The 13,007-nt window shown below is 32.2% G+C and overlaps 1 protein-coding gene across 1 annotated transcript in view; it reads right to left on the bottom strand.

Annotated features, from left to right (window-relative positions):
* Positions 1-7,280: 7,280 nt before the first annotated feature.
* The window catches only part of LOC127728047 (serine/threonine-protein kinase TNNI3K-like), a 57,273-nt gene continuing 51,546 nt past the window's right edge, over positions 7,281-13,007 (bottom strand). The window contains exons 20-22 of the mRNA XM_052235222.1: positions 12,509-12,741; positions 11,519-11,577; positions 7,281-9,410 (exon numbers count right to left, since the gene is read on the bottom strand). Coding sequence (XP_052091182.1) covers positions 9,304-9,410; positions 11,519-11,577; positions 12,509-12,741 — 399 coding nt within the window. The 3' untranslated portion in view covers positions 7,281-9,303. The remainder of the gene's footprint in view (positions 9,411-11,518; positions 11,578-12,508; positions 12,742-13,007) is intronic.

Below are 13,007 nucleotides of genomic sequence, written 5' to 3'. Positions count from 1 at the left end.
ATAATTTAAAATCTGCATTTTACCCCTATGTTCTATTTTTAGCCATGGCGGCCATCTTGGTTGGCGGGCTTGGTCATCGGTCACATTTCCAAAAGTACTGGAACTCAATTTTGTACAATTGAAGAGGTAGACAAAAAATCATTTAGAAGACAAAATTGCAATAAATTGCTTCGCCGAGCGCAGCTGGATATGACCGAAGGGTCCAACCCTGAACAGTTGGGGCAAAAATGGACACAATATTCGCGCTTGATACAGGTCTGAATTTGGATTGTAATTAAATATTTGACACATAATAGGTTTCTGACACAGAATAACTGTAGTCAAAGAACTTAGAATTGGTTATATGATTTGAATTTATATTCAATTTTTTGCTTTTGTGCAATACACTTTGCTGTTGAGAATTGACCCCCCTCCCCCCACAAAAAAAAAACTTAACCCCCTTTTTTTGCTTTTGTGTAATACACTATGCTGTTGCGTATTGACCCCCCCCCCCCCCCCACACACACACACACACTTTTTTTTTTGCAAAAAAAATAACATTTGAAGAATTTTTTTTCACTTTCCCCTAACCCCCCCCCTTTTTTTCCCCCAAAAAAAATCTTTCCCTCAAGATATGGCCATAATCTCAATTAAAATTTCCAATGGCGTTTGCAACCATAATTACCCATTTGAATACATCATAAAAGTCTCAAAATAGAAAATGAAATACATAATCATGGCTAAAATTAATATTCCTTATTAGTAACTTCTAAAAATAAATTGACAGCTAATCATCTCAAGACAATACAACATTTCTTTATACATAATTTAAAAGCAGTGAGGTAATCAAAACGCTGTGTTTGGATTCCTCCCTTACACTGCTTTTAAATTATCTTAAGTAATTATCCATTAACCAGGAAACCCTTGTTTTTCCCCTAATTCCTAAACGGTTTGAGCCATAACCCCCCAAAGCAAATCCTAACCATTCTTTTGTTGTATGGAAACTTGTGGTATAATTTCAGAAAGATCCATACACCGTTCCACAAGTTATTGTCTGGAAACTAGAAAAATGCTTATCTGAGCCCCTTTTTGGCCCCTAATTCCTAAACTGTTAGGACCATAACCCCCAAAATCAATCCCAACCTTCCTTTTGTGGTTATAAACCTTATGTTTAAATTTCATAGATTTCTATTTAAGGTAGATGGGGTGTCTAAATTTTAATCCATAGAATTTTTTAATTATTTGCCAAAATGTAGTTTATTTCATGCTTTTTTAAAAAAAAGAATAAAAAGAATGGGTCACGGGGCTTATTTTCACGCTATAGGTTGTGCAAAATTGACAGATTTTTGTATAGATTATGCATGCAAAACCCAATTTTCTGCCATAAAACGAAAACTACACCATAGAATTTTGAGATAAAATATGAGAAGATAGCTCTAATATTATGCTTTCAGATAAGAAAAAGAAAAACTGGGGTCACGGGACCCGTTTTCTTGCTACATAATAAAATAGGTAAATTCCTAACACATTCTATTGTAAAAGTTACTTTATCTGAATTATCTGCCCTTACATTTGAGTTGCCTCCCCTTATGTGACAAAGTTGGAAAAATTAAATCAAACAAAAGTATTCTTTTTTTTTGTAAAATACAACCATAAATATGATAAAACATGTCATTTTCTATATTGAAATGAAAATTCTTACACATGAATTACCGACTACTCTCAAAATTTGCACATTTTATTAAAGATCTAGACCGATTGTTTTCTGGTATTTCAAAATCCAAGATGGAAGAAGACACCCTATCTACCTTAAAAATGATTCAAAGTGTAAACAAATTAAACGTTTCCCAACATTTTCACAATGGCTGCTAAAATAGATAAAAAATTCATATTGCTTGCATTTTCACGAAAAATTTACATCTACGTAGAAGATGATATCCAGAAAAAATTTGTGCTGTCAAAGATTTGTTTGCCGCCATTTTCAAAACCGTCACAAAATCTGTAAACCAAAAAGTTCTCGGATTTCAGATATTTGATATCTGTGACCAAAAGTTACAAAACGTTGACTAAAAATTGTGATTTTAGGGCAATGACTGATTTAAGGAGTCAATTGTGGGGCCGAAGTGGCCGAGTGGTTTAAGTAGCTCATATAATGCCGGTCTTTAAAGTTATTGTGAAATTACCATCTCTAGGGGCAGTGTGAATCCGAATGGATACTAAAAAAAAATCCAAATATCTGTAAGAGTGCATAAATTTAATTCCTTTTCCCCTTGCACTAGTATTCAAACATTCAACTTTTCTTAGAGTTCGGTATTTTTGTCATACATTTTTTCTACCTTTACACAATTCTTCCCCATTCAAAACTAAAGAACAAATTGTAAGAAATGGTCCTGCTTTATTTAATAAAAAAGAATGACCAACGTAGATACAAGTATGTTGTCTTAGGGAGGGAGAAATCGTACTTTGTAAAAAAAAAAACAACACTCGATTAAAACAAAAAATTCTCCGAAACTGACAGTATCAAGATGCTTGATTTCTTGATTGATAACATACTTTTTCCGTTTGGGGACGTGTTTTTCAACAAACAATCGGCATTCCCATGGTAACCAACTATCTCCTCTTCTTGCTGGCTTGTTCCTTTATTCATGAGGCATATTTCATACAGGAGCTTCGTTGAAAGAATGAAAAAAATCTAGCATTATCCGCTTTATAGACGATATCCTCTCATTAAATACTAGTAAGTCAAAGTTTTGTTACTATGTTGATCGCATCTATCCCATCCCATTTGAAATAAAGGATACAACAGATGCAGTTATGTCTACCTCATATCTTAACTTGCATTCTAAAAATTGACAATGAGGAACGGTTGAGAACAAAACTTTACGACAAAAGAGATGATTTCACTTTCCCGATAGTGAACTTTCCATTTCTATGAAGAAACATTCAAACAGCGCCTTCATATGGAGTATGTATCTCCCAGTTGATACAATATTTCAAATCTTGCATTTTCTTTGATAGAGGGTTGCTGCTTACAAGGAAGCTTTTCAACCAAGAGTTCCATGTGGTGAATTTAAAATCTTTGCACTGAAAATTTAACGGACGCCATCACGAGTTAGTTGACCATTATGGAATATCTGATTCACAGATGATGACGGATATGTTCCATTTGTCGTAACCACAATTCCGTCATCTTTTCCTCGACGTGACCTACCGCAATGGACTTGTCACAGGGTTTGTACTTATATGAGCAACATGTCGGATGCCACCTGTGGAGCAGGATTTGCCTACCCTTCCAGAGCACCTGAGATTCCACCGGTTTTTGGTGGGGTTCTTGCTACTCAAGTCTTTAGTTTTCTATGTTGTGTTTTGTATACTGTTGTTTTGTCTTTTGGTCGTTTTTCACTATGTTATTGTCAATTCGTTGTCAACTTATAAGTTGGATTGTCCATTTGGTATCTTTAGCCTCTCTCTTAATTGAATACGATTGCAAATTTTCCTGCCAAAGGTCGGGGTTCTCTCAGGGCACTCCGGCTTCCATCGCCAATAATCACAAAATAGGTAATAGTGTTGAAAATGGCATTATACACCAGAAATCAATCAATCAATCATCCATTGTAGATTTTTGTCATATTGACAGTATGCAAATCTTGTCTTGTTGATAATTTTTGCTTTTACAGTTTCTATCCGTTATAGTGTGTATAGATAATGACAAAAAACCTACATAAATATGTAGCAATTGTCAATCAAGGGCATTAACTCCTATAACTGGCTCCAAACTAATAGTATGACTTTACAAGTAAAATTTTACGTAATAAATATATCTACCCAATCCATGCTGCTCAGGTTAGTTTCTCTTTTTTTACCATTATTATTATTTACTTTTAAGTTTGTCAAATGATTAAAAATATCAATTATATGTACTTGTCTTGATTTTGCTGATGTACTATGGACTTACTTACTATGATGATTTATATATGTAGTTTTTGCCAATAAACACATTACAAAAAAAAATTAACTCCTATAAGGATCAATTAATGAATTAAATCATACTAACTGATTAGTAGTCATTGTAATGCTGATTATTTGCTGATCATAGTTTCTATCTGTTATATAGTTTAATATATTAGTTAAAAGATCTTAAATTGTCAAAAATCACCATGAAAGGGAATGAGATCAGGTACTGCTGATCATTTTGCTGTTTAAAGTATGTGTATATAACAGTTTTCAAGGTATTAGGTAAAAGCACTAAAATTGGTCAAAAATCGTCACTAAAGGGAATAACTTATATAAAGATTGATTGGTATTTCAGTCTTTTGACATGTTTGTAGATCCTATGTTGCTGGTCATTTTTGCTAAATGCAGTTTCTTTCCATCTATTTAACTTTTCATGATAATAGACCAAACTGCTAATATTGGTAAAACATCATGATGTTTAAGTAAAAAGTAAACTAACAAAAATACCAAACTCCAAAGAAAATTCAAAACGGAAAGTCCCTAATCAAATGACAAAATCAAAAGCTTAAAACACATCAAATGAATGGAAAACAACTGTCATATTCCTGACTTGGTACAGGCATTTCCTTATGTAGAAAATGGCGGATTAAACCTGGTTTTATAGCTAAATGAACCTCTCACTCGTTTGACAGTCGCATAACATTCCATTATATTGACAACAATGTGTGAACAAAACAAACAGACATAATAGGTAAAAATGTCAAAAAATTCGTAAGGGTTCCGCGGAACCCAGTGTCTCGCCTACTTTTGCTGTTAATCGAAGGCTCAACAAAATGAGGAAAAAAAACAATAAAAATATTCCTTTAGATAAGTACTATCTTTTGATTGTAAGATGCTTCTGTCAAAGTTTGGTATAAATCCAGGATAGTTTATGAATCTAATAAATGTTTTAAAAACTTTAACTGCAGACTATATTTAATGTTAACTGGAAGAAAAACTAAGTCCATTTATAAGTAAAATACGGATAAACAAGTACAAAATTTTAACAAAATTTTCTTCTAGATACTAGCTTTTGATCACAAACAAGCTTCTGTCCATGTTTGGTACAAATACAGGATAGTTTAAGGAAGTTATTTAAATTTTAAAAACTTTAACCACAGAGTGAATGTATTGTTTCCTAGCAGAAAAACTAAGTCCATTTATAAGTAAAGTACGGAAAAAATGATTTTTTTTTTAACAAATTTACTTCTGGATACTATCTTATGATCATAAACAAGCTTCTGTCCAAGTTTGGTAGAAATCCAGGATAGTTTAGGAAAGTTATTAAAATTTCAAAAACTTTAACCACAGAGTGAATATTTGTGGACGCCGCCGCCGACGACAACGATGACGACGCCGACGGAATGTAGGATCACTATGTCCCGCTTTTTCGACTAAAGTCGAAGGCTCGGCAAAAAAGGGGTACAGCAGCCAACATTGTGTTATAATCTTAATCACTATAAAAACAAACAAATATGCCAACAAAGAAAAATAAAATGGCATATAGACAAAGCACATAAGCAAAAATGAAAGACAAGAATACAAAAATTGCCCATAAAGACAGCCAAAAGTTACCAAAGGGACATTCAAACTCATAAAAACAACAGTTTACTAAAACACAGCTTAGAAAACTAAAAACTGAGCAACAAATGCTTCGATAAATATTTGTTTGCCAATTTAAGTATATTATTAAATATTGAATTGAAAAAGAATTTCCAAGAAGATTCAATTTACATGTATTTCCCCATCTAGGCCTTAGTAAACTAGTATCATAATCTGAAATGACAGCCAGTAAAGATTGTAAGGCAATATGTAAATGAGCCCGTTGATGAATTAAAACTAGAGGCTCTAAAGAGCCTGTGTCACTCACCTTGGTCTATATGCATATTCAACTAAGGACACTCTCCAACATTGTAGACGAGAATAGAATTCGTGACAAAAATCTCTATTTTGTTGATCTAGTATTGCTGATTATTTAGACTGTTTAGTTTCTTTCTATCATCTTTAGCGTTTGCTCCAACACAAAAGAGGGCAAAAAAAAATCCTCATTTATTGATTTAAGGGCAATCACTCTTTATAGTGACAGTCTACTAACTATATTGGCAAAATCTAACTTGTAAGAAGATCTGACTTGCTGATCGTTTTTGCTTATTTAAGTTTCTATCTATCTAATTATAATTTTTATCATATAAGGCAAAACGCAAAAAAAATGGTAAAAATCGTCATTAAATGGCAATAATTCCAATAAGGAGTCGTCGGACGATTTCCACCATATTGTCTTCATTGTAGATCTTCATCTTGCTGATCATTTTTGGTATTTAAGTTTCTATCTATCTATTATATTTTTCAAGATATAAGGCAAAAATGCAAAAAATTGGTAAAAATTGTCATCAAAGGGCAATAACTCTAAGAAAGAGTCGACTGACAATTTCGACTATTTAAAGAACTAGTCTTGCTGATCATTTTTGCAATCTAAAGTTTCTCTCTATCTATTGTAGTTTTCAAGATGATAGGCAAAAATGAAATAATGGTAAAAGGCAATAACTCCTATAAGAAGTCGTCTGACAGTTTTGATGTCAATGGACAATTGGTATAGCTCAACATTCTAAACATTTTTGCTCTTGTCAGATTTTCTCTATTCATAATGGTTTTCAAAATAATAGACAAAACTTGCATTTTACCCCTATGTTCTATTTTTAGCCATGTCGGCCATCTTGGTAGGCAGGCGGGGTCATGGGAAGACACATTTTTTAAACTAGATACCCAAATGATGATTGTGGCCAATTTTGGTTAAATTTGGCCCAGTAGTTTCAGAGAAGATCTTTGTAAAAGTTAACAGACGATGGATGACAAGTGATGAGAAAAGCTCAATTGGGCTTTTGGGCCAGGTGAGCTAATAAAGGGTACATTTGACCTTACCTCTTAATTGGCAAATGCCTTTTTAGCATCTAATGGCAATTTCATCATTGAAAGGGGTGGGAAAAGGGGGATAACAAGCAACACCTTTAAGAATTATATACAAGATAAAAAACATAATGATGGTAGCTGTATAAAAAAAAGTGCCTCACAACACCAATAACACAGCCCAATAGTGGTATCTGAGGAGCTGACTTTTCATATTATTTCCCCCAAACCTTAGAAAAGCCAATAATACATGAACATATTGCACATGTAATATCAATAGCATATCTCTAGTCATGGACCTAGAGAGAAAACTTCGAAATTTCTTAGTGTTTAATATGAGCGTTGTCTCATTTACATCAATGGAAGTAAAATAGCAGGAATATACAGACAACAAGAAAAGTCAGTTATATTGCATAAATAAGCTTTATTCTTTCCATGATTTTTATTTCATGATTTTAAAAAATAACTTGGCACTTTGTAAATTGCTAACACTACTATAATGCTGAAGATTACTTTTTCAAGATATAGCATGACTTTGATTGATTTAATAACGAACCACAATATGTTATATTTGATTATGTAATGAAGAACTACTAATATCATTCATAGATCTGAAAATGACCCTTATGTGTTACCTGGGATGCACATTCTATTTCAACTAGTGATGCTGGGGGCACTTGACCAACTGTTTAATGTTTTTATCACATAATGAATCTTAATAAGGCATAAATAATTATCTGTGGTTATGAGGTAAGAATTTAGTTTGACTAAAAAAGAAGTATGTGCTATTGCCATATTTGGTCTAAAAAATTATACAATCATGTGATTTTTGCATAAAAATAATTATTTGGCATGTGGGAGGTTAAAGCTCTTTATTGGCTATGATTTTAAGATCAAAAGATATTTTTATGATACATGTTGCTTGTATAGAAAAACACTGCTGTAAACTAATCAGCAACTTCTTCCATGCACTCTATTTTCGTGTGTTCAAAATTTTTTAAAAGCAGTATGATGTCATCACTTGGATTTAATATGGATTCAGGAATAATAACCTACTTGTTTTAGATATGTATTATCTCAACTTAAAAATGAACATAAATGGAAATCTTAAACCTTAGATCAAGAACTCTCATTTCAGCCAAATAATGCCCTTACCACACCCTGTCTTTTGGCAGGTATTTTTTGCACATTTTTAGTCAATAAGTATCTTTTCTGTTATAAATAGCATGTTGCCACTTTTGTGTATTTTAAATGGAAATCACAGTACTTTGACTTTGAGGATGACTATATGCTCTCCCAGTTGAATATGTTTGTCAATTATAGGACTGAATGTTTTTTTATGTTGTCTATCAGCTTTTATCTGAATATTTCTTTTGAATAATCAAAAAATGTATCTGATGATACCAATTCATCTATGACACTTGTCATGAAAAACTGTTTTGTAAGGTAAAAATATCTATTATATACATGATTGGTTAAGGTTCTGACATTACATTTTCACAAGTCTGAAACTGTTATGTAAACATATTAACTTTGTTTCACATTCAAATTTTGTCATAAATATGTGTATATGACAAATAAAGAGTAGGTAGTGCCAAAACACATGATTAATAGCACCGAGTGATGATTCAAAGCACAACCAGTTTCAGTCCTTCATGGACCTTCTTCAGAGGCAGATGTGAATATGCTTTTTCTTCAGTAAACGTTAGTTTTTATGGACCTTAGAAAAAAATGTTGGTCCATCTAACAAAAAAGTATACTAAACAAATTCTTTTGTACACACTCTAGTAAGTATGCTGTACTAAAACAGATTTTGAACTGAAATGACCATTTTGATTTAAGCCTTCTGGTAGACACTGAACAACAATAATACTGTTCAGCCTTTCAGCCAATTGTCAGTAAAAATATCTGTTATAATGTTCAGCACCATATTTAAATATAAATAAAAGAGACTATTGTGTAAATAAACATGAGTGATCAAATTTACTCAGTATATTTTAGTATATTCAGAGGCTCTCATCTATATGAATACCACAATGTTTTCAAAATTGTCTGAAAATGAACAACAAATCTGGATGTCTACTGAAGTGACCACAAGGAAATTATCAAAAAAATAGTGTAAAATCTAAATTAGAATTAATGTATTTTGCATTTACTGGTGACTAAAAACAATACTTATATCTATAATGCCCGTACACAATCTTAACGTGGGATTTCATAAATGACAAAAAAAATTCTATCAACCTGAGGTATCATTTGAATAGTCTGATAATGCCCATACAATGATTTCACAAGAGATTCAATCAAAACATCAATATAACATGCAATAGTCAATAAATATATCCTTGAAAAGAATGTTAATGCATGGCATGTGGATTCATGGTATCTGAAGAAAAATACTCCATATCTAAAAGGCTTCCTGTTCTGTTATGTTATACTGGATGTGGTAGAGGCACTACTTATATCACTGCAAGAGTCAGACATTGGCAAAGTTACTGGCAGTCGAAGAGTACTAAGTGGATCTGATACATAACCTGGAAATACAAAAAATCAAGTAATACCTGATTATAATATTTATCTCATTCCCCCATTACATGAATAAAATCAATGCACTTTATAAAAGCAGAATCAAGAAATAATATTTCACTATTAGCAGTCATCAGTTTGAATCAATTTCGAAAAAATTAGCTAAAAAACATCAGTAATGTTTTATTTCCTTTCAAGTCAATAATTCAATGCATTTGAATACGATTTCATCCGACCTTCAATTTAACCATGGCCAGTACTGAAGATGGGTTATGCATGTGTAAAGCATGTTCAGATATTAAAAAGAAAAGAATGTCAACATGGAAAAATGAAACTAGGGGTCCACAGGGAAGATCCATTTTGTTGACTTGATTCTGCACACAAAAAATTATTCTTATTCAGGTAAAACGATGATATACATATTTTTTTAATCAATGACATGAGATCATCGTAATAGGATTGCACATGGCTGTCTGTGTATTTATATTTTGTTTATATCGAGTCATATGACAATTGGCATTATTCAGAGGTCATCTCAATGGTTAATTAGATGGTGTTTAGTCTAAAATACACTCGAAATGCTGATCAGTTATAACGAGTCGATGCATTGTAAATTGTTTTGGTTTTTTTTGTGTTGAGTCTTTTTAATATAAATATATGTTTTAGTATGTAATAAATCAAATATGAGAATTTGAGTCAAATTGGTGAACATGAATTTGAAAGCCAATGCCATTTCAAAAGTGTCTAAAAAAATAAGACTTCTCAAAATCAAATAAGCCTCAACCATGAGTCGAGTTGAAAACTTCACGCAATAATGACAAAATCCACTAGAGTTATTTATTTTAAAACCTATCTGTTTGATTAATGCTTTTGTGAGCTGATTTTGATACCTAAAACTTTGACATTGAAAGGTTACATCATGATATGTAGATCAGGGTGAATTTTTTTAAAGGGAGAGACTCTTTAAAACAGACTCCCCTAGATGCATCTAAATTTTAAGTTGAACAATTCAAAGTCAATTGGTGTCTGAGAACGAAACTGTATCACCCATTTGAATTACAGTCGAACCTCGTTGTGTCGAACTCGGTTGTGTCGAAAACTCGGATGAGTCGAAGTAATTTCTTGGTCCCGGTAACATTCCCGTTTGATCAATGCATAATAACCTCTGATGAGTCGAACTCGGTTGATTCGAATACTCGGTTATGTCGAGTAAATTTTATAGTCCCGTCGATATAAGATTAATGTAAATTGACCCCGATGTCTCGAAGTTCGAAAGTAAGAATTTTCGAAAGATACAGACCTAATGATAAAAACTCAAATCGGATGTATTTCTTATGTAACCTAATCATTTTCAAAAGAGATTAAAGCTAAGTAAACATGCTTGTTTGTATAACAGTTAAATTGACATGTTTATGGTTGCCGGTAAGTAACACCTTTGTTGATTGTTCAAGCGGAACTTTAGTGTGTTGAACATATTTTACATGAGATAAAAACGAAACGAATTTAAATGACACTAGCCGAGATGAAATCAATCGTTAGAATTAAAACTCATTAATTACATTAAAAAAGGTTTAAGACAATTATGATTAATTCATGATAATTTAATGTACAGCAGACACCCTCATCAGAGACCGTTCAGAACTTATTTCGTTCCGCGAATGATTTCATAATTTATAGTGACTGACCTTTATAAATATTTGTGTAGACTATTGATTTTATTTGGGCATGATTTGTATCTGTTCTTGTGTGTTTGATTATTATGAAGGACCAACAATGGCGATTGCATACACAATTATAAAGTGTGTCATATCAAAAAAAGCACAGTGTTCAAAGTATCTAGTTTACGCAAATCTCATACCGTATTTCTACGACACACTCGACCTCGGATGAGTCGAACCTCGGATGAGTCGAATACTATGGTCCGGTCCCTTCGACTTCGACATAACGAGGTTCGACTGTACTTAATATACACAACACAAAATCCCACTTATGCACATCACTCCTTTTTATTGTTGTTTTTCTTTGTTTTCAGGTTAACACTTAAATATTAGAATCAATTATTTTCTCAACTTTTGTTTAATTATACAAGCCAAGAGGCAGAGATGCTGACACTCACCATTTTTGTCTATTTGGGGAAACTGAAGTCTTCTCCTAATCTCTTCTAATGGTACAGTGCTATAAGTAAAGAGGTACAATAATAGTAATCTGATTCATTATCAATCAAGTCAAGCATTTACATTTGTTTCTCTAATACATGTACATGTTAATACTTTTTAATGACTTAAATAAGTCAATATTTTCTTGCAACTTGTCAGTTAAATTAATTCCATCTTAAAAATCAATTTCAGAAGAGGCGGGTATCCTGTATACCATTTATGCAAAATTTTACCAAAACATTACTATATATTTACAATACAATGTACTGTAATTTTGCACCAAAAAAATTGAGGACATTCAAGATACTTAAAATACTGTGAAAGTACTTTAATTCCTGGGTATCAATTTTCGTGGTTTGAGCAAAAGTTACATGTTCGTGGGTTTTTAAATTCGCGAATTCTAGTTTTCTGAAGAAAAAAATTAGAAACAATTATTTTTGAAAGTAGTCATATGTTGTTTTATAAAGATTTGTAGCATATTGCAAATAATGTGTCCATTTTCACTTACTTGTTTGTCTTTCATTACTGCCAACATTCATCAAATTTTTGAAAAACCATGAAAATTAGTACCCCACGAATAAAAGTACTTTCACAGTATCCACTTTTTGGCATACTGTAGATTCATTATTATTTGTATGCTGCACCTTTTCATGGATGTCATGGGTATGAGTAAACCACAAATTTAAAATTCACTGATGTATATTTTTTTCTATAGGCTTTTATACAGACTTGGGAAAGTCCATAAAAACAAATAAGGAATATACAATTTTTCCTCAATCCTCGAAAATTGGTACCAACGATAAACAAATGAACCCACAGTATGTACAAATATTCTGTAATTAAAGGCTACTGCATAAAAGCTGTAAGGGGATTTATGCATACATTCAAACTAAGAATTCATACAGTATTTCCTTTGTTGCCATAATTGTCCTTTAATTCACAATTACTACCTGTTTCTATTAGCTTCAAGCTCCCATTTCGTTCTAAGTGCAGTCACTGTTCCAGTTAGAGGGGGCGTAGCTCGTCCTTCCTCTTCAGAATCTTCATCTTTGATTTGAGGTAGTGCTGAAGTGAAATGTGCCACCAGACTGGCAGTAGAGGATGTATTATTTATTGTTCCAGCTGCTTGAGATTCTCTACATTCTTCAATAAATGGCAATATTTCACGAAATTCTGGACGATCCTAAATAAAATTACATTTTTTTTTATTCAAATCTACAAAACATACAAGTAAGGATAATCATCAACACACTTAAATCAAATTGTGAGAAAATAACAAATTAAAGAGAAATATATCTGCTTTGTAGAGCAAACTATCAGAAATAACATAAACTGTTAACACAGAGATATGTCTTGCCTATTTGTTATTTTGATAATGCAAATGTTGAAATTAAAATAGCAATACTTTAACATGTAAGTAATGCAAATATTCAAAGTCAATTAACCATG

This window comes from Mytilus californianus, unplaced genomic scaffold, assembly GCF_021869535.1.
Source record: "Mytilus californianus isolate M0D057914Y unplaced genomic scaffold, xbMytCali1.0.p SCAF_2, whole genome shotgun sequence".
Lineage (NCBI taxonomy): Eukaryota > Metazoa > Mollusca > Bivalvia > Mytilida > Mytilidae > Mytilus > Mytilus californianus.
Note: the sequence above shows the minus strand (reverse complement) of the source record. Positions and strands in the feature narration are given on the sequence as shown.